Source organism: Schistocerca cancellata, chromosome 5, assembly GCF_023864275.1.
Source record: "Schistocerca cancellata isolate TAMUIC-IGC-003103 chromosome 5, iqSchCanc2.1, whole genome shotgun sequence".
In the NCBI taxonomy this organism is placed as follows: Eukaryota; Metazoa; Arthropoda; class Insecta; order Orthoptera; family Acrididae; genus Schistocerca; species Schistocerca cancellata.
Window position 1 is genome coordinate 253,519,374 of NC_064630.1, and position 23,690 is coordinate 253,543,063.

General features: G+C 38.8%; 1 protein-coding gene across 2 annotated transcripts in view; it reads left to right on the forward strand.

Moving 5' to 3' along the window:
- The window catches only part of LOC126188902 (microcephalin), a 278,114-nt gene extending 254,627 nt beyond the window's left edge, over positions 1 to 23,487 (forward strand). Inside the window, exon 7 of one of the 2 annotated variants that reach the window (XM_049930587.1) lies at positions 21,849 to 23,487. In XM_049930587.1, coding sequence (XP_049786544.1) covers positions 21,849 to 22,145 — 297 coding nt within the window. In that variant the 3' untranslated portion in view covers positions 22,146 to 23,487. The remainder of the gene's footprint in view (positions 1 to 21,848) is intronic. The other variant, XM_049930589.1, reaches the window with a different exon arrangement.
- Positions 23,488 to 23,690: the final 203 nt, after the last annotated feature.

Consider the following 23,690-nt stretch of genomic DNA (forward strand, 5'->3'; position numbering starts at 1 on the left):
AGTCAAGAAGCACTGCATCTACCTGACTACCTTTATCTATGGTCATGTGAGAAAAGTGAGAGCTGGATTTAACATGATTGATGTTGTTGGACACTATGTTGGTTAGAGCAGATAATTCTGTTTGAGATAGCTCACTATACTTGAGCTGAGATGATGATACAAGAGCCTACAACAAATGAATCTGAATAATACTGGACTATTGTACTAGGATCACATCTGCCATTCTTATTGTAGACAGATGTGAGTTGTGGTTTCTTCCAACCACAGAGAATGGTTTTACATTCAAGAGATCTTCGGTATATTATGGTTAAAGGAGTAGCTGACTTGATGACAAATTCAGTATCAAATTGTATAGGGATTCACTTGGGCACTGGAGCTTTGTTCAGTTTTACCAGGCTCACCTAAATTTTTCTTTGTAAAGGAACATTTGAAAACAGAGCGGCATTTCTGCATTCGTATTTCAGTTCCTCTCTTGTCTGGGAAAATATCGACACTAATTTCAATGCTACTAACAGCCTTTACATATGACAAGAATTTATTTCGATTTTCTGAGAGATGTCTCACTATTATACTGCTGTGTGGTAGTCATTGAAGATTCCATACATTGCCCTTTTGGCAGCTTAATGCAGTTTGTGCAGCACCTCTCTATCTATAGCCCTGTGCTTTGGTTTGCACCTGTCATGCAGTAGTCTATGTTCTTTACATTGACTGGTATACCCTCCCCTCAAGAAATGTTGCAACATTTACATCTCTATCCATTGCATGGTCAACTGTTCTTTCAAGCTTGAGCCATAATTCTCAACTACTCTTTTAAACTTCAGCCATAATGCCTTGTCTGCTTCTCTCTCAAATTAAATGTTCAGTGTTCCTTGTTGAGATAGTATCTTAATCTAATTTGCTCAACATACAAATCCTTTTATGCTTGTTGGTACAATCACCACATGGTCAGTGGTACCAGTTTCAGTGTGGACATCCACAAAAAGGTCAACTGTGTTTTTGCCATTAGAGCTAATTTATTTCCATCATGACTAAGAGTGTGAACTATCCATTCTAAGAAGTCTTCAGAGAAAGCATTTAGTATTGTTTCACAGGAAGTCTTGTGCCTGCCAGTAATAAAACTATAATTATTCCCACTCATTGTTGGATGATTAAAGTCTCATCTAATGATCACAGTGTAATTGGGGAACAAGACTTGAATGTACATACAGTGTTCAGCTTCTGTCTCATGGAAATATGAATCTACCGACTTAAAGTGTCAGCTTCCACATTCCAAACCAGGATAGTTACTTCAGAGACAGATGCTTTATTTATCAAGTTCACAACTCTCCTCTTATGTCCAGATATATTGAATAAGAGACAAATGTGATCAGTATAGACATTGTAATTAACTGTAATTACAATTTATTAACATAGCTATGTGATTCTCCAGTCATAACTGGACAGATTGCACATATGGGTGGCAGTTGTTATTGAAAATGCAATTGTGTGTGGTATTCAGCAAAATTTGTGAATGAATTGAGGACACTTGGTGCAAGAATCATGAACTGAGGTTGTGTACATGGAAGAGACTGGGAGAAACCAGAAGGTTACAGATTGATTATATAATGGTAAGGCAGATATTTTGGAAAAATGGAAATACTTAATCTAACTTAAACTAACTTATGCTTAGGACAACACACACATCCATGCCCGAGGGAGGACTAGAATCTCCGATGGGGGCAGCCGCATAGAGATTTGGGAACCAGATTTTAAATTGTAAGACATTTGCAGGGGCAGATGTGGACTCTAATCACAGTGTATTGGTCATGAAGTATAAATTAAAAATGAAGAACGTGCAAAAAGGTATGAAATTAAGGAGATGGAACATGCAAAAGTTGAAAGAACCAAAGATAGTTGAGAGTTTGAGGTGGAGTTAGGCAACAATTGACAAGAACAGGGGAAAGAAATACAGTGGAAGAAGAATGGGTAGTTTTGAGAGATGAAGTAGCAAATTCAGCAGAGGATCACATAGGTAAAAAGACAAAGCTTAGTAGAAATCTGTGGATAACACAGGAGATACTGAATTTAATTGGTGAAAGGAGAAAATATAAAACAGCAGCAAATGAAGCAGGTGAAAGCGAATACAAATGACCCTAAAATGAGATTGACAGAAAGTGCAAACTGGCTAAGCTAGAGGACATATGTAAGAATTTAGAAGCATGAGTCACTGGGGGGAAAGATAGATACCGCTTGCAAGAAAATTAAAAGGGCCTTTGGAGAAAAGGGAAGTATCTGCATGAATGTCAACAGTTCAGATGGAAAACCAGTGCTAAGCAAAGAAGGGAGAGCTGAAATGTGGAAGGAGTATATAAAGGGTCTGTACAAGGGAGATGAACAGAAGGCAGTGTCATAGAAATGGAGGAGGATGTAGATGAAGATGAGATGCGAGATATGAAACTATGTGAAGAATTTGACAGAGCACTAAAAGACTTTAGTCAAAACAAGGCCCCAGGAGTAGACGACATTCCTCAGAAGTACTGATAGCCTTATGGGAGCCAGCCATGACAAAACTCTTCCATCTGGTGCACAAGATGTATGAGACACGTGAAATACCCTCAGACTTGAAGAAGAATATAATAATTCAGATTCTGAAGAAAGCAGATGCTGACAGTTGTCAATATCACTGAACTGTTAGTTTAAAAAGTTACAGTTGCAAAATATTAACACGAATTCTTTACAGAAGAATGAAAAAGTTGATAGAAGGTGACTTTGAGGAAGATCAGTTTGGGTTCCGGAGAAATGTAGGAACACATGAGGCAATATGACCCTACGACTTCTCTTAGAAGATAGGTTAAGAAAAGGCAAACCTATGGTTCTAGAATTGTAGACAGAGAAAGCTTTTGATAGTGCTGACTGGAATACTCTTCTTAGAATTATGAAGGTAGCGGGGGTAAAATACAGAGACCGAAAAGGTATTTAAAACTTTACAGAAACCAGACGGCAGTTATATGAGTCAAGGGGCATGAAAATGAAATAGTGGTTGAGAAGGGAGTGAGAAAGGGTTGTAGCCCCGATGATATTCAGTCTGTACATTGAGCAAGCAGTAAAGGGGACCAAAGAAAAATTTTGAGTAGGAATTGAAATGCAGGAAGAAGAAATAAAAACTTTGACGTTTGTGGATGACGACATAATTCTGCCAGAGACAACAAAGGATTTGGAAGAGCAGTTGAATGGAATGGACAGTGTCTTGAAAGGAGGATAGATAGAGGGTGAATATCTACAAAAGCAAAATGTGGATAGTGGAATGTAATCAACTTGAATCAGGTGATTCTAAGAGAATTAGATTACGAAACAAGATACTTAAAGTAGTAGATGCGTTTTGTTATTTGGGCAGCAAAATGACTGATGATGGCCAAAGTAGACAGGATATAAAATGTAGACTGGCAAAGAAAAATGTTTCTCGAGCAGAGAAATTTATAAACATCAGATATAGATGCAAGTGTTTTGAAGTCTTTTCTGAAGGTATTTGTATTGAGTGTAGCCATGTTTGGAAGCAAAACATGGATGGTAAACAGTTTAGACAGGAAGAGAATAGAGGCTATTAAAATGAGGTGCTGTAGAAAAATGCCGAAGATAAGGTGAATAGATCGTGTAACAAATTAGAAGGTTCTGAATAGAGTTGTGGATAAAAGAAATTGGTGGCCAAACCTGATTAGAAGAAGGGATTGGTCGATGAGACACATTGAGGCATTAAGGGATCACCAGTTTAGCATTGGAGGGGAGTATGGGGTAAAAACTATATATATATATAGTTTTTACCCCATACTCCCCTCCAATGCTAAACTGGTGATCCCTTAATGCCTCAATGTGTCTCATCGACCAATCCCTTCTTCTAATCAGGTTTGGCCACCAATTTCTTTTATGGACTCCCGGGATTGGAATGACTCCTTACCCTCTCCCTTAAAACCCATATATATATATATATATATATATATATATATATATATATAATAGAGGGAAACATTCCACGTGGGAAAAATATATTTAAAAAGAAAGATGATGAGACTTACCAAACAAAAGCGCTGGCAGGTCGATAGACACACAAACAAACACAAACATACACACAAAAATCTAGCTTTCACAACCAACGGTTGCCTCGTCAGGAAAGAGGGAAGGAGAAGGGAAGACAAAAGGATATGGGTTTTAAGGGAGAGGGTAAGGAGTCATTCCAATCCCGGGAGCGGAAAGACTTACCTTAGGGGGAAAAAAGGACAGGTATACACTCGCACACACACACATATCCATCCGCAAATACACAGACACAAGCAGACATTTGTAAAGGCAAAGAGTCTATCGACCTGCCAGCGCTTTTGTTTGGTAAGTCTCATCATCTTTCTTTATATACGAGGGTTATTCCAAAAGTAAGGTCCGATCGGTCGCGAAATGGAAACGACTATGAAACTCCGATAAAGCTTTACACAGATGTGTTGGGTAGTGTCTCTAGTATAACCCCAGTTAGCATCACGTCGCTCTTCTCATTTCTGAGCTCGCAGTGAGTGCGTAAAGATGTCTAGAAAATAGTGTCTGCCGCCAAGTACGAGGGCCTGGTGAGAAATTTCGCCTGAAGCTATGCAGCCAACATTACATAACTGTCGTGCTGTTTCGTCTTCACGACAATTCTCAGCCGCATTCTGCAGGGGCAATGAAGATGCTCCTGCATCGTTTTCAAATGGAAATGTTAGATTACCCACAATACAGTCTGCAATTGTCTCCCCCTGAGTTTCATCTCTGGTCACATGAACCGCTGTCTTTGACGACAACATTTTGACACAGACAACGAGGTGTAGGCCAGCGTGGAGAATTGGCGGAAAGCACTGGCGGCTGCCTTCTATGATGAGGCTATTGAAAAGTTGGTACAACGCTATGACAAAAGTCTAAGTCAGAACGGCGACTACGTAGAGAAGTAGCTGAAAGGTGTAGCTAATTGTTACAAGTAAAACATTTCTGATGTTCACTGTGGTTTCAATTTGGCAATCAATCGGACCTTACTTTTGGAATAACCCTCATATATATATATATATATATATATATATATATATATATATATATATATATATATATATATATATATATATATATATATATATATATATATATATATAGAGAGAGAGAGAGAGAGAGAGAGAGAGAGAGAGAGAGAGAGATATGAATACAGTAAGCAGACTCAGAAGGATGTAGGTTGCAGTAATTAGTTGGTGATGAAGAGGCTTGCGTAGGGTAGAGTTGCATGGACAGCTGCATCAAACTATGGTTCAGACTATAACAACAACAACAACAACAACAACAATAATTATATATAAAGTGACAATATTTTTTGTACAATTATGTTTTCACTAAACAGTAATTGATTTTGTACAGAAGTGTACAACTTAGGCAGTCCAATTTGGTTTTTCTCTTTCAAAGACTTCCTTCAAATTGTACAGGGGATTTGATGTAGATTGTGGAACATCATTCCTCAAAATTTCATCCAGTCCAAGGACTGCATTTCAATTGGTAGACGACTGAACATTTTAATAGCCACTATTGAGGAACTGTCCCATGTCATGGAGATCACACAGCTTGACATGTCTGTTTTCATCATGCATGTGTTATAATTTAGGATATCACTCCTATTGTTGGATGTTTCATGGTTTTCCTTCACATACACAAGACAGGTGAAGAAGACATATTGATCGAAAATTGTTCTCATTCCTAAATGTGTGAAGATGGGTTTGCTGTGGTCCAGTTTCCAGATTGATGGTGTGATTCTTATTGCTTTTTTGGATAAATAGTACTTTCTTGCAGCGTGCAGATTGACCCCACAGTGTCAGACCAGAGCAACCAGAGAGAGCAGTCATATGTGCATGTGGTGTGCATGCTTGTGTGAAAGTGTAATGTGTTTTCTTTTCTGAAGAAGGCTGTGGCTGAAACATAAATATGTAACAGTCTATTCCTTGTGTCCATCTGCAGTTCAATGTGTCATCTTTACAGTGATCTGCTTGTGACAATATAATGTAATTGGATAGCTAAAAAAATCTACTCACCAAGCAGCAGCAAGAGCGCGCACACACACACACACAAAGGAAGGTTTTGAGTGTACAAGCTTTCGGGTCCAGTGGCTCCTTCTTCAAGCAGAGGGGTTAAAGGGGAAGGAAGAGTGGTGAAGGAAAATGACTGAGAGGTTTAGGAAAAGGGGTAGAATTCGGAAAAGTCACCCACAACCCTGAGTCAGAGGAGACTTACTGTCCACTAAGTTGCCATTTGGAGAGTGGTGTACAGTGATATAAATTATATCAGCCAACGCTAAATCGAGATCCAGACAGAAGTTTTTAAAATGAATTTCTATATTGATACACCAACAAAGGAAGCAGTTATTCTGTACCATGCACTTAGCAAATTCAGATATTCAGTACAGTTGTAGTACTCAGCCTGTTGTGCTGATAACCAGTGTTCACACAAACACAGCACATCTGGCTTGGTTCTAAACAGTGTATGATCCTTTACACTTAGTTTATCTTGGTGCCTTTTGTCACTGGAGACCCTCCTCCACTGTGGTATTGCCCAGTCTTTGGAATAAATGCTTTATCACAAAATTTTTTGGTCCTATAGTGTTACCCATTAATTTATCTTTTAGCCCAAAGGCAACACTAATATCGAATGTGTTGGCCGCCCCTTTCTTTTAACCTTTTTCCAGCTGTGTAGTTTTTATGTTTAGAAAAGATCTTTTTCATGAAGCTAAATACGTTTTCAGTATTTGTCCCATTTTTGACTCTGCTCAGATGTAATCGTGCCCTTTTTTCATGATACAGCATTTCTTGTTCATCTCCTGCATCACTGTTGTTTTAATCCTGCTCTTAAATTTGGCCTTTCCAGATGCAGTAAAATTCTGGGGTAGTGAGCTTCCACTCTATTTGGTACATTTTTTTTGTACTTTCTTGTGAATGTTTGGTGTTCTTCTGCTACAATCTCAACACAATTTTTCCTTTAGTACTCCCGTAAGTTTTTGTTTCATTGACAAAGTGTAGATTATGTTTTGTGGAGCTACCAATGTTTTGCAATTCTCAAAGAGATAAAGTTGAAAAACTCTAGGTGACAGCTGATACGAAGAGGAAAAACTCATATGCTTTTTTGACATCTATTGCTTCAATAATAAAGAAGCAGTCCACCTCCGTAAATGAGCGGTTATCGTGGCTGACTGCCATGTTGGGAACTTGGATTTGATTTCTGGTACGGATTGTTCTCAGCTTTTTGAGGCCAACTCATGAGATTCTTGACCAGTTAGTAGCAGTCTCGATGTCAAGAAGCCTGGCAGTGACTAAGAAAGTGGTGTGCTGACTGCATGGCCCTCCATACCACATGCAATGACAGCATTGGCTCAGCCGGACGTAGCCTGTCTAGGGCCAGAAAATAATAAAAATAAAGTACCAGTAGTTGAAGCAGCCACTTAAATGGAAATGAGCAAAGGACAGAAAAAAAGACTATCACACAGCTCCCCATGTCACCAAACAAGACAGTCAACAGTACACAGTGAACAAAGTCTGTTCAACTAATTAAGGAGAAATGGAGACTGTGAAACCAAACACAAAGGAAGATTGGTGTAAGGTCATCATGCTACCTGATGCTTGTTTAATCTGAAGAACTGACATACCAAATCGTCGTAGGGGACTGATGACCTTAGATGTTGAGTCCCATAGTGCTCAGAGCCATTTGAACCATTTGAGCCAAATCATCATAACTAGAAGTTTTTATGAGAAAATGAGAAAAAATCCTCTAGATCACTTCGAAGTATCACAAACTATATGCATGGATAAAGGTAAAGGGGGACAACATAGACAAATCACACTAATAAAATAGCTCCCAAAATTCAGTGGAACATTGAGAGACCAAGAACCTACAAGGATTAGACGTTCCTTACAGTGGGGAGACCTCTTTGCCTGTCTATGCCAGATACTGAGTTCAGAGTCTGATGTCCTGATGGAGGAAACATGTCAGCACTGTTAGAGTTAGAGGGTCATTTGGAATCATTGACCTCTATTAGTTTAGTTTTTGCATATTTCATGGGTCATGATTACAGCCTCTTGCTATGATGTGAAAAATGTTGGTTTTACAACTGTAGTACACCTTCCCAGTGAAAATAAAGCAGCATGCTGACTATTTACAAGATTGTCTCAAGTTATGTACAGTGATTTTCTCTCTCTCTCTCTCTCTCTCTCTCTCTCTCTCTCTCTCTCTCATCTTTTAAATTATAATGCTCTCCCACTTTCACAAGTACTGTGAGAATTAGTTGCCGATATGTGCTCCAGTTAATAATTGCTAATCTGAATACACCAAGCAGATCCAGCAGTGACCAAAATGAAGCCACTAGAATGAATTTTCAACAGACTGAACTAGATGTTGTTCAGTCACTTGTCTGTGTTTAAGAACCCTGACTGTGATCATTTAATATGGGCTTTCATGCCACTATTTGAATCCTTGGTGACATTTGTTTTGTGAGAATTAGGCTAAGTTCTAAGTCATACTTTGTGACCCACATTTTGTCTCTTGCTGTGGCAGGCATCCTCAGAGACAGTGGAGTTGCAGGCAATTTTTTCACTGATGTAAACTTCTTTAAAATGTGAATCAGTGTAGGCAATATTTGCTCAACTAGCTAAAACTTGTAGGCACATGGGGTAATTTGATAGTCTGCAAAAGAAGATTTTGACTGGCCTACCTGGAGAAGTCGCTGAACTTTTTAAGTCAGAGTGCTGTCTAAGAATGAAGTAGAGGAGCTAAGTGTCTTATTGCACTGTTTAGAATATCAACAGGAGATAAATAATACCCAAATCACCTTGTAAGAACTGACAAAAGATGAAGGTAGGAACTGACAAAAGATGAAGGAAGCTCTTCGAGATTTAAATTCTGATAAACGGTTTCTTATTCTTGTAGCAGAGAGGGACATTTCGTCGATGGTGATGAGAAAAAAGATTACTGCAGTAACGTTTTTAGTTACTAGAACTAGGAGCATGCAGAGTGCATAAGAGGAAAAACAGAACTTCTGTGCTTAGGGTAACTAATAATATAACATAAAGGCAGCAGGGAATCAAGTAGGTAAAAAGACGAGGGCTAGTAGAAATCCTGTGGTAACAGAAGATACGTTGAATTTAATTGATGAAAGGAGAAAATATAAAAATGCATTAAATGAAGCAGGCAAAAAGGAATACAAACGTCTCAAAAATGAGATTGACAGGAAGTGCAAAATGGCTAAGCAGGGATGGCTAGAGGACAAATGTAAGGGTGTAGAGGCTTATCTCACAAGGGGTAAGATAGATACTGCCTACAGGAAAATTAAAGAGACTTTTGGAGAAAAGAGAACTACTTGTATGAATATCGAGAGCTCAGATGTAAACCCATTTCTAAGCAAAGAAGGGAAAGCAGAAAGGCGGAAGGAGTATATAGAGGGTCTATACAAGAGTGATGTACATGAGAACAATATTATGGAAATGGAAGAGGATGTAGATGAAGATGAAATGGGAGATTTGATACTGTGTGAAGAGTTTGACAGAGGACTGAAAGCCCTAAGTTGAAACAAGACCCCGGGAGTAGACAGCATCCCATTAGAATTACTGACAACCTTGGGAGAGCCAGTCATGACAAAACTCTACCATCTGGTGAGCAAGATGTATGAGATGCGAAATATCCTCAGACTTAAAGAAGAATATAATAATTCCAATCCCAAAGAAAGCGGATGTTGACAGATGTGAAAATTACCAAACTATCAGTTTAATAAGCCACAGCTGCAAAATACTAACACGAATTCTTCACAGACGAATGGAAAACCTGGTAGAAGCTGACCTCGGGGAAGGTCAGTTTGGATTCCGTAGAAATATTGGAACATGTGAGGCAATACTGACCATACAACTTATTTTAGAAGATAGATTAAGGAAAGGCAAACCTACATTTCCAGCATTTGTAGACTCAAAGCTTTTGACAATGTTGAATGGAATCCTCTCTTTCAAATTCTGAAGGTGGCAGGGGTAAAATACAGGGAGCGAAAGGCTATTTACAATTTGTACAAAAACCAGAAGGCAGTTATGAAAGTCGAGGGACATGAAAGGGAAGAAGTGGATGGGAAGGGAGTAAGACAAGGTTGTAGCCTATCCCCGACATTATTCAATCTGCATATTGAGCAAGCTGTAATGGAAACAAAAGAAAAATTTGGAGTAGGAATTAAAATCCATGCAGAAGAAATAAAAACTTTGAGGTACATAGTAATTCTGTCAGAGACAGCAAAGGACCTTGAAAAGCAGCTGAACAGAATATACAGTGTCTTGAAAGGAGGATTATAAGATGAACATCAACAAAAGCAAAACAAGGATAATGGAATGTAGTCGACTTAAATCGGGTGATGTTGAGGGTATTAGATTAGGAAATGAGATGCTTAAAGTAGTAAATGAGTTTTGCTATTTGGGGAGCAAAATAACTGATGTTGGTCGAAGTAGAGAGGATATAAAATGTAGTCTGGCAATGGCAAGGAAAGCATCTATATGTTTGTTAAAATCGAATATAGATTTAAGTGTCAGGAAGTTGTTTCTGAAAGTATTTGTATGGAATGTGGCCATGTATGGAAGTGAAACATGGACGATAAATAGTTTGAACGAGAAGAGAATAGAAGCTTTCGGAATGTGGTGCTACAGAAGAATGCTGAAGATTAGATGGGTAGATCACGTAACTAATGAGGAGGTATTGAATAGAATTAGGGAGAAGAGAAATTTGTGACACACCTTGGCTAGAAGAAGGGATCGGTTGGTAGGGATGTTCTGACGCATCAAGGGATCACCAATTTAGTATTGGAGGGCAGCATGGAGGGTAAAAATCGTAGAGGGAGACCAAGAGATGAATACACTAACCAGATTTTTTTGGAAGGATGTAGTTTGCAGTACATACTGGGAGATGAAGAAGCTTGCACAGGATAGAGTAGCATGGAGAGCTGCATCAAACCAGTCTGTGGATTGAAGACGACAACAACAACAACAACAACAACAACAACAACAACCACAACCTTTCAGCCTTCTTAATTTACCCCATTGAAAATAAATCTCTCATCAAATTGGAAATGTTACTACCAGCACTGTATAGTTAACCAAAAATTCAGAAACGAGGCATACCATTAAGACCAGAAATTCTATAGGACAGGTAACTGATAGCACTAACAAACACTTCGTTACTCTTGTACAGCATTTGTCAGAAAAACAGAGATTTATATTTAAGATTCTGCTCAGTTTAGGGACAAATTAAAATCACTCAAGTAGAGCCCTTGAGATGATATAGTTAGTTTTGATATTGTGTCATTGTGCTCCATGGTTCCTATGGATTAGGTAATTTCACAGTTGGAATGTATTTTTGGAAAGGGTAGGGATAATCTCTTTAAATACCGTCATGCGTCAATTTGCATTCAATAGGACAACAAATTGTTGAATAAACTCATGGAAAGGCTATGGTGAGCCCATTCAGCTTAGTTGTAGTGAGTTTCTATATGGAAAACTTTTAAGAAGCAGCTCTACATGCAGCAGAGTAGAAAATCACTTTCTGGTTTTGTGATGTTGTTGATACTGTTGTTATATTATCTTATAAAGAAAACAACTGTCAAAATTTTCAAATTTTCTGAACAGTATTGAATGTTATACACATTTCCCTATGAAGAACAAAACAGGAGGGCAGATTTAATTTTTGAATGTGCAAGAAGTTACGAAAACTATCAGATCTTTAGTGCTCAAAGTCTCCTGAAAGCCCACTCACAGGGGTAATGATGGACAGGGTTAAATGAATCATTAATGATATACCTTCAGAAGAAATTTTTGGCAAATGGACAAATGGAAAAAAGGGCGCTACAATATGAGGCATCTGGAGCTTCTGATGGAAAAATAATGGAAAAATAACCAACTAAAGAATAGCCACAGATTGTATCAGCAGCATGTTGCTCATAAGAAGACACAGTACTGGCACAATGTTTAACTTAACGGGAAATATGCTTGAAAATTTGCATGCTGCAAAGGATCTGCACCTTTTACTTGATGCAGCAGATGTATACAAAATACAGTGAAGTTTACACAGTAACTATTAACAGAAGCTTCAACGTCCAGTTTTAGAAGCACAAGAGTAATTGTCATTTGGACAATATGATGAAATCAGAAGATAGCGGATAATGCATGGGACCACGGGATCACCACATTCTGTTCTCTGATACTACAATTTCATCAGTGTCCAGCCATTACTGAAGGTATAGGGGGGCCGTAGAAGTTAAGAAATGCAAAAACTTACCATGGACTTCAATGTGAGGCGCTTTTAATAGTTTCTGCATTGAAACACTGTTTGAAATTTGGCAGAAAATCCAGAGAGATTCTGGTCGTCTGTATACCAGTGGTAAGACACAGTCAATACCTTCACTGCATGATGGCAATGGTAATGTTATCAGCGATAGTGGCATCAGAATTTGAGTCGAGAACAGTTACCAAAATGATTAATTTAGAAGTAGGTAACCCTCAGTGTGTCATAGCATCTTAAAGTCACTTACTAAATGCAAGTCTTCTGGTCCAGAATTTCTAACAGTTAGGGTCCTTTTGGAGCTTGCTGTTGAAATACTTCTATTTTTACCAATTGTGTGCAACAGATTTCTAGACAAAAGATCTGTCCCGAAAGACTGGAAAGTTGAACAAGTCACACCAATACACAAGGAAGGAAATATAAGTAATCTACTACATTAAAGACCTGTATCATTCGCATTGATTTACAGTAGGGTTTTGGAACATACACTCGGTTTGAACATTATGAAACACCTCAAGGAAAACAGTCTATTGATATTGGCCTACAACCAGCATGGATTCAGAAAATGCCGTTCTTGTTAAACACAACTGGTTCTTTATTCATATGAAGAAATGAGTGTTATTGACAACGGATTTCAAATTGATTCCATTTATCTAGATTTGTAGAAGGCTTTTTGCCACAGTTCATCGCAGATGGCTTCTTATTGAATTGTGTGCCTATGTGGTATCTTTTCAGTTGTGCTACAGCAATCACGATTTCCTGGCAGAAAGATCACAGTTTGTAGTAATTGATGGGAAGTCATCTAGTGCAAAGGAAGTTATATTTGGTGTTTCCCAAGCAAGTGTTATAGGCCTCGTACTGTTCCTAATCTACATAAACGATTTAGGAGATAGTGTGAACAGCCCTTTAAATTGTTTGCACATGATGTTGTTTACCACCCAGTAAAGTCATCAGAAGATCAAAACCAATTGCAAAATGATTTACACAGGATATTTGTATAGAGTATGAAAAGTGGCAATTGACCTTAAACAATAAAAACTGTCTGTTCCTCACCATAAGTACTAGAAAAAAAGACTGTCAAATTTCAATATTATGAAAAAGATCATTTCTAACAGTATTATGAAAAGGATAGTTGCTACTCACAATGTATCGGAGATGCGGAGACTTAGATAGGCACATAAAAAAAACTGTCACAAAATGAGCTTTCGGCCAACAAGACCCTTGTTGAAAATAGGCAACACATGACCACAGTCTCTGGCAGCTGAAGCCAGACTACGAGCAGCAATACATGATGGGAGAGGCAACTGGGTAGGGAAAGGAGGAGGCTGGATTGGGGAGGGGAAGGGATAGCAGATTAGGGGTGGGGTACAGTAAAGTGCTGCTAGTGGGAGCTTGCAGTGATGTGGTGGAGAGAGGGCAGTTAGGTGCAGTCGGGAGTTTAGACGGAAGGTTGGGGGGGGGGGGGGGAGAGGAAAGAACTAAAAAGACTGGGTGCATTGATGGAAGAAAGGGCTGTGGCTGTGTATTGCTGGAAAGGAACAGGGAAGGAACTAGGTGGGTAAGGACAATGACTAATGACAGTTGAGGCCAGGAGAGGTATAGTAACGTAGGATAATATTGCAGGGAGAGTTGTCACCTGTGAAATCCAGAGAAGTTGGTGTTGGTGGGAGGGTTCCAGATGGCACAGGCTTTGAAGCAGTCATTGAAATGGAGAATGTTGTGTTAGGTGGTGTGCTCAGCTACAGGTTGGTTCAGTTGTTTCATGGCCACAGTTTGACAGTGGTCTTTTATGTGGACAGACAGCTATGCCCATGTAGGATGCAGCACTGTGGTTGCAGCTTAGCTTTTAGATCAGGTGACTGGTTTCATATGTAGTTCTGCCTCTGTTGGGATAGGTGATGCTTGTGACTGGACTGGAGTAGATGCTGGTGGTGGTGGTGGTGGTGGTGGTGGTGGTGGTGGTGGGACAGGTCTTGTATCTAGGTCTTTTATAAGGATGAGAGCCGTGAGGCAAGAGGTTGGGAGCAGGAGTTGTGTAGGGATGGATGGATGAGAATATTGTGTAGGTTCAGTGGGCAGGGGACTACCACTTGGGGAGGGGGGGGGGGGGAGGAGTATAGTGGGTAGGACATTCCTCATTTGAGGGCATGTCAAGAGGTTGTTGAAACCCTGGCAGGGAATGTAATTCAGTTGCTCCAGTCCTGGGTGGTACTAAGTCACAAGAGGTATGCTTCTCTGTGGCCGGATGCTGGGACTTTGGGAGGTGTTGGGTATCTGGAGAGATAAGGCACGGAAGATCTGTTTGTGAACAAGGGTCATTATGGTTTGTGAAAGCCTTAGTGAGACCCTTGGTATATTTCAAGAGAAACTGCTTGTCACTACAGATGTGATGGCCAGAGGTGACTATGTTGCATTGAAGGGACTTCCTGGTAAGGAATGGGTTGCAGTTGTTGAAGTAGAGGTATTGCTGATGGTTGATAGGTTTGCTATGGATGGAGGTAGCTATATTTGAGGTGGAGGTCAACATCAAGGAAGGTGTCTTGTCGGGTCGAGGAGGATCAGGAGAAGTGAATAGGGGAGAAGGTGTTGAGGTTCTGGAGGAATGTGGATAGGGTGCCCTCACCCTCAATCCAGATCACAATGATGTCATCAGTGAATCTGAAAGCAGGTGAGGGGTTTGAGCTTCTGAGTGAACAGGAAGGATTTCTCTAGATGGCCCATGAATAGGCAGGCATAGGCCGGTGCCCATTGCCATATCCTGGATTTGTTTGTAGGTGATACCTTCCAAGGAGAAATAATTGTGGGTGAAAATGTAGTTGGTCATGTGAACGGGAAGGAGGAGGTTGTAGGTTTGTAATCTGTCGGGTGTCCATAGTGTTCAATAGTGGCTTGGCTGCGAGCATTGGAAATGTTAGTATAAAGGGAGTTGACTACACAATAAATTGCACAGACTTAAAGGCTGTTGATTTAGTTAAGTATCTAGGCATTTGACGAGCAAGTTAAACTGGTGCTATCACGTAGAAAATGTGGTAGAGTAAGCAAACTGAAGAATATTTTATTGCTAGACCTCTTAGAAGATGCAGCAGGTCAATTAAAGAGACTGCCTATACTATGCTTGTCTGTCCTCTTCTGCAGTTTTGCTGTGAGTTTGTATAGAATCAACTAACTATAACTCCATTGGCTCTGAGGACGTCTTCAGCAGTAGGAGACAAAACATCAGGCGCAAATATATTCCTTAGACCATGGCCATATTTCTAGGAAACTGATGTTACCAAGTATTCTGACAGTCGCTAAGAATGGGAGAATCACATTACAGCTCTAATCCACCAAGTAACTGATGAATATGTACCAAAGCCTCAGTGTCACCTGTGGCAATTGCCTGTCCATGGTGGAGTGAGTCATGCCACTCTGAAATCTGGAGAAGTTACACTGTTCTGTGTAAGTTCTAATGCTGAATAATTGTCGAGAGCCTGTCAGCCTTTGGAATAAGGAGGTGACATTTCAGTTAATGATTAGAGACAGATGCAGAAAATAATGACACATATTCCCAAATACTGTAAACTATTCTACTAGAATGTAAGTAGTATGTGAGACCATTAATATGATTTCTCAGAGAGAGAACAGGTGTCACTTTATAGTGTAAATATTGAATAGTTGCCTCCAAACCAGCCCAGGAGATATTCCATAGTAAACTGCAGAGTATTTTGCAGGATAACAGGAATACAGCATTTTGTCATCATCATCATTGTTGTCATCAACTTTTAATAGCAAAAATGATGTGTGGACCTTTTATTTAAGCAATGACAAAGAAAATACCAACCTTTGTTGTTGCCTGTAGCTTGCTATGGAACACCTAGTCATGATAAGCTTTTATTTGTACTACATGGTACAGGGGCAGCTAAAGAAATCTCGTTGTTCAACCAAATTTGGCAGACAAAACATTTTCATGACACTTTGAAGCAAGCAGTTTTAATCCCTCTCTTGAAACTACCAACCAAGGAGTGGATGGGTAAGACACTGGACTCACATTCTGTAGCGCTTAGCTTCAATTACTCATCTGGCCATCCAGATTTAGATTTTCCATGGTTTCCTAACATTGTGTAAGGTAAATACTGTGATGGCTCCTTTCAAAAGAACACAACTTTAATTACCTTCTCTTAAAAGGAACATTAAAAGATTGATCTTTCTTCCCACTTTTCCTCAAAACCAGGGAAGGACAATAGATGGCTAAGTGGCTATTTTAATATTGCTCTGATCACCTCATTGGGAAGATTTTGCTGTGAATAATTAACCGTTCTTGAATCCAGAGAGCTACCAAATCTCTTCCAACACAGTTTCATAAGATATAATTTCGACATAAATAACTTGACTGTGGTGAATATAGGTATTAAACAGAATTTTCAATATGATCATCATCTCTTATATGTCATTTTTGGTCTTGGGTGGTCATACAGTACCACTTGGAAGCATAATGTACTTCAGAGTTGACTGCATTTCAATTCCTGACCAGTGTCAGTTTTTAAACAAAAATGCACATTCTGCGAGCATTTCTGTGAAGCATAAAATACATAAATATGGGAAAAAAACAGCAGTGTTTTATATCGACAGCGTTTTATATTGGTAATCACTGCTTCGTGTCTGGTTTCGGTCCTTTTTGTGGGTGGTTCACCCCCCACCCTTCAATTCAAATACATATGTCATTGAAATATAAAATTCATCAAATATTTGCTGATTAACACATAACTGTTCATCACTTTCATGAAAATTACACATCTTATTTTTAATTACATGTTGCAAAAAGAATCTAGTTTTTATTTTAAATACAGGGTGAGTCAGGAGGAAAGGTATATGCGTTGGGGGATGATAGCATTAATGATTCTGAATAAAAAAACTCTGTACAGGCAAATGCAATCTTCCGAGTGGTTTCTGAGATAGAACACATGTAATATCACTTTTTGTGAGTCACTCAAAACCCGCACCCTTCAGCGAAAACATGTCGTAGTACAAAATTACATTCATTTTCCTACAAAAAAGGACTAATCATGTTTCTCTAGGACTTATAGTTTGCCCAAAGACAGTGCAAGGATACTGAAAACCTGGCACAACGCTCATGCGCCGTAGCTTAGGTACTCTTTATAGCCCAATTTTAAGTAGTTTCCCGACCTGATGGAACACAAGTGTCCTGTATCAAACTGTACGTCTCAGCTTTCCCTACACGACTGTCGTACATTGTGAATGATAATGATGTTTGAATAAAACAGAAAATAAGTAATAAAGTATTATTACACTCTCTGTCTCAGAAATCATTCACAGTAGGGCATTTGTCAGTATGAAGTTTTTTTGTTTAGAATCACTTATACTATCACCCCTCAAACCCTGTACCTTTCCTCCTGACTCATCCTGTATAAGTTCTTCATTACCAATCTTTGTTAATAAAAACATTTCAAATCAAACTTTTTTCCATCTTTGTGTCTGTTATGCTTCATGGAAACAATTGTGGAACATATTCCTCTGTTTAAAAATTTACCACAACTAGGAATCAAACATGAGCCACCCAGACAGTAGGCGAGCATTCTTTCCACAGAGATGTTCTGCTTGTTGAAAAATTGGCCTTCCTTTATAGTAGTAAAGATGCTCAGATAACTTCAAAGCCAATGTTCTTGAGAATTTGTGAGAGTTGCGTGAAGCTCCTTCGCGTGATTGATGTTTGAGTTCTAAACTCAAATTTGCTGTGTGATTTCCTGGTAGGATAACGAGCTGTTATCAGCCATCCCAATGCAGCAGTGTATTACAAACACTCATTCACAGGTGTCAAGCTGTTTCAGATCTGGAGAGCTTGTCAGCATAGCTCAGTCATCTTCACTCTGTTTGTCCAGAACAGGCACCCCAATAAGCAGATTCACAATGCATTTCAACTAGTATACATTAGACCCCAAGAGCAGCCAGAAGAAACAAAGAACTCCTCTAGAATGGTTTCCCTGCCTTATGTGGGAGGTGTGTCTTTCAAGATGGGCAGACTCTTGGAAGAAACACCAAATAAAATGTGTCTTCTGTTTTTGAATGTGAATGTGTACATTGACCAAATGTGTTGTGTTGTTAAAGACAGGTGTGATGGTCTTAGGCTGAAAAAATCTGCTGTTACTGAGCAGGATCTTGATAGGGGCATGTGATGAATTTTGCAGAAACCAAGGCATCTCATACATCTCCACATACTGGGACTGCATCATTAAAGAAAGCAGTCAGGATATGGACAGCTAATATGTATATATGATATGTAATGTATATAATATAATTAACAGAGGCACACGTTTTCAACTCGGCAAAGGAGGGGAAACAGCATTAGCAACACTAAGAAATTGGCTGCAGACAAAAGTTCAGTGAGATGACACCAGTGAGAGAATGAAGCTAGTACAAGTAAGCTGAGTACCAGCACTGTGCCCACTCTCATTCTCTGAGGTCTACAGCTTGCAGCTGAAATTTCTGGTTGTCAGACACTGACAACAAAGCTCCGTAAGGGAATCGAGCAGTGGCTGCTGCATGTGCAGCGTGGGAAAATTATGCGATGACATTATAGCCCCAAATCATTTTGTCTACACTTTTCTGGCAGACCTGTTTATAAATTGGTCAGTCACAACTGCCATCCCCATTTGCATCTGAAGATGGCAAGTGGCTGTTTCATGAAAATCTCATTCAGTTGTCCACCTGCTTTGCTTAGCTGAGTGATAATGTGTTTGCCTACCATGCAGCAGGCCCGGCTTCAATTCCTGGCAGGTTTGGAGGTTTTCTCCACTCATGAACTGGTTGCACCATCATCTCATCATCACCCATGTGCAAGTCACCCAATGTGGCGTCACCTGAAATAAGACTTGTACCTGGCGTCCAAACTTCCCTGGATAGTGCCTCATGGCCATCAGTGCCACACAATTATTTTTTATCATCATTCAATTTAACCAGTACAATTCAATACTGTGTCTGAGGACTTCTACAGTATTACTACTTTTGCTCTGCTGCTACCAGTTTCAGTTCCTGTGTCATCCATGAGTGTTTGGACACTAAGTTTGGCGCATCTAACAGCCTTTGCTAAGAGTTTCAAATGAGGAATTAAAATTCAGGGTGAAAAGATATCTGTAGTAATATTTGCTAATGGCAGTGCTGTGCTCAGTGTAGATGAAGAATAGTTGGATGGAATGAAGAGTCTACTGTGTACATAATGTATATTGAGAGAAAACCGATCAGAGACAAAAGTAATGAGGAGTAACAGATAGGAGGTTAGCAGTAAACTTGTCATTACTGATGCCCACAGAATTAAGGGAGTCTGCTAACTTGGAAGTAAAATAATACATGATGGATGAAGCAGGGATGACATGAAACCAGACTAATCCGACCAAAGAGTGCATTCCTGGCCAAAAGAAGTCTGTTAATATCAGACATAGTCCTTAATTTGACAAAGAAATTTCTGAGAATGTAGATTTGGAGCACACCATTATATAGCATGATGTGATTTTTTTTCTAAATTTAGTGTTTGATTTGTTTATGCAAGTAGCATGATGATGGCCAGTGACTGAAACCATTTGTAAATACTTGTAAAGCTGTGTGTCGTGAATTTCTTGAAATATTTAACAGCTTTGACACTTGCTCAAAAACAATGGTTAAATTATCTGTGTGTTCCATAATAGATGAAATTTACAATACATGTTATGATGTGAAACATAATGGAAAAAGGTGCACGTACACTTTGAAAATACACTCTAAAGAAGGGTGGGGTGGGGGATGGGGAGAGATGCACAGTGAAGGAATAATGTGAATGGGACAGAAATTGTTAGATGTGATGTACATATGCAGACAAAAAATTATTGCAATTTCAGAAAAATTGGATGACTAATTCAAGAGAAAGAGGTTCACAAAAATTGGGGAGAGATCTGATGAATTTTCTGGCCAAGGTAGGGTTTGGCTAGTATGAAGACAAGCAGTAGAGACTATTTCCATTTGCGGGAGGGCATTATCTTGCCGAAATGTAAGCCCAGGATGGCTTGTCATGAATGGCAACAAAACAAGGTGTAGAATATCATTGATGTAACACTGTTCTCTAAGAGTGCGCAGATAACGATTAAAGGGGTCCTGCTGTTGGTTGTCATCCGTGGTACCCTTACAGCAGGGTGCCATGTTGACGATATTCTACTCCACATTTTGTTGCCCTTCATAGCAAGCCATCTTGGGATTACATTTCAGCAAGATGATGATTTCCTGCACACAGTGACAGTTTCTGCTGCTTGTATTGGGGCTTGCCAATCCCTATGTAGATCAACAAGGTCGCTGGATCTCTCTTCAGTTGAGAAAGTTTGACACATTATGGGCAGGACCCTCGAACCAGCTTGGGATTTTGATGATCTAACATGTCAGTTGGAAAGAATTTGGCACAATATCTTGCAGGAAGGTATCCAACAACTCTTAACCAATCAGTGCCAAGCCGAGGAACTGCTTGCATAAAGGCCAGAGGTGGACCAATGCATTACTGACTTGCTCAATTTGTGAAGCTCTATCTCTTGAATAAATCATTCAACTTTTCAGAAATTGTAACCTTTTGTTTCTCTGCACATCTAAATCACAGCTACCAATTTCTGTCCCAATCACATAGTTCCTTCATGGTGCCTTGTTTCTTTTTCTTAGAGTGTATATATTTGTAATAGCTAGATACACCTGTTGTGGTGTTGTTGTTGTTGTTGTTGTTGTTGTTTTTGTTGCTGTTGTCATGGTGATCTTTGGTCCGAATACTGGTGTGATGCAGCTCTCTACACTAATCTATCCTGTACAGCCCTCTTTGTCTCTATGTAGCTAACTTCTGCAGCTTATGCAAAGAATTGGAAAGCAGATTGTAAAAACATAATATATGTGCAACAGCAAATTATTGAACAAGTTTAAAACATTGCTGAAAATATTACAACCAACAATTACAGAAAGCAGTAATGGTTTACTCAGAGTTGACACATTTCCACCTACAATGTCAGGATTTGTATTGGCAAAGGAAATAAAGCTGAAATAAGCTTATATACTAAAATAAAATATCAAGCAGCATACTGTTTTCCAACTCTCTGCATGAACGTTCTACTGGGGCATAATATATGCTGCAGGTTCCACAATAAAGGAAATTCCACAACTTAAATTGATTTGAATCTTCTTACTGTAGTCAAGCCTTGGTCTGCCTCTAAAATTTTTGCATCACCTTGAGATGTGCTGTCAGCTAATCACTTCTTTTAGTCAAGCTTTGCCATAAATTCGTATCCTCCCCAATTCTGTTTAGTGTCTCTTCATACCTATTTTTGGTATTTTCTTCTTATCTATTGCTTTTCTGTTGATTTTGCAAAAAATAATTACCTTACTCCGTTGTGTCAATATTTACTGCATTGTTACTAATTTTCACTGTTTCAGTCCTTCACAATAAAACTGAAAATTAATTTGAGTTGCCAGTAACCTGAAACTTAAAAAAATATGTTGCCAGTGAAGCCAGTTTAATTTTAAATCTCTTTCCACAGAAAAATCGCATAGAGAGGCAGAGTTTTGGTCCTACATTTCAGCAAGACTTATTCAGCACTGTTGGTCCAATTTTTGTTGTGACTGACAGTTCCCCACCGAAGGAGGATCTTGAAGAACTGGTGCAGCTTTGTGGAGGCAAGATTGTGACTGCTGCTCGTAGTGCAGCTATTGTTGTTGGTGGCCAAACGAGGAATAATATGGCTATTTGTGTGTCTGCAAAGTGGATTCTTGATTCTATTACATCTGGTTCCCTCCAGGCATTTGTTGATTATGATATAATACAAAATCCAGCCTAATTGTATTTATGTGATCTTTATTGCGCATTCTTGTATCCATTTATTGTGCTGGAACATCTCATAAGTATTACATGCGGATTGTTGAATGAATTGCAGCTTATGAGAATTTCATGTTCCTTAGGTCGGTTATTATACCGGAATGTATGTAGGGTGATTTCCAATCTTTGCTGGTGCTTGCCCCATCATCACTCCTTTTTTATTGTTATTTCCTTTTGAATAGCAGCTGCTAAAACATTGTGAAAAAAATTGAACACATGAATTTATTTTTCATAGCATAAGAAAAAAATACATCACACTTTTTGTGTCACATTAATATATGTAGTGGGTTGTGTGCCACTCTAAATACCATTTGCCACATAGCGTTTTAGTATATATAATGCAGCTTCCACATTGTGCTGTCAAGAGTCCATTTTGAATTTTTTCTTTTTGTTAGTAGAATGAAGAAACTACTGATATCAGTTGTGGCCATTTGTTGTAATTTCGTTTAGTATGTTGTTATGCTGTTTTGCATAGGTCTTTTAAGATTATTTAAATCATTGTAATATTGATTAAAGAAAGCAATGTAATTGTTAACTGCATAGTATCAGTTTTGTCTATCAGGAAATGCTTATTCTAATTTAGTTTTTGTTTCACATTTTTGTTATGACAATTATTTATGTGTAAATTTTATATTGGAGCAATTAGACTTTGTGATTTAAGTACAATTCATTGTGTTAGCCTACAATGTTGCCTATTAACTCCAAAGAATGGACTTGTAGTTCATTATTTAATAAAGCTATTGTTGTCGTAATGTAAAAAAGAAAGAAATGTCTTTTCTTTTGCATGACAGTATGGTTGTGGAAGATAAGAACACCTCAAGAGGAATGAAGACAAACATGAATAACATATAAAATAATTGTTTATTGCTCTGAAGAGGTGCAATTACTATATCAATATATCGCTGATATACAAAGTTCTAAAATACATTTGTGCTAGTTTCAAGCTGCAAAAGATTAATGTTGTAATAAGTGATATATTCTTGAAAGTTACTTCTGTAGCTGATAACAGTTGTGCTATTGTGAATGAAACCTTCTGAAAAGAAACAAAATTGCACTCTTAAAGCTCTGGGGCAGTCAAAGAGAGCACTTTGGAAGAAGGCAGTTGAAAATATGGTTAACAATTGCAGATGTAAGAGACCACTTATGAACAGAGGGGTTACAAATTGCAAACAAATACATTAGTGCATGTCCATGGGCCCCCTTACAAACACACACACACACACACACACACACACACACACACACACACACACACAGACAGACAGACAGACAGACAGACAGAGAGAGAGAGAGAGAGAGAGAGAATTTGTTGTAATCAGAAACAATTAAACAATGAAATAACTGTAGTGAACCAACAATATCCAGTCTTCCAATATCTAAAATTGAAGCAATATTAATGCTTGATCACAGTCAATACTTCATTAATTTCCTTTGTTCATAATTTCCAGTTCTGAAGTTATTTTAAATAATCTGTGATAACAGATTGTATGACATTGTGGTATCTCTC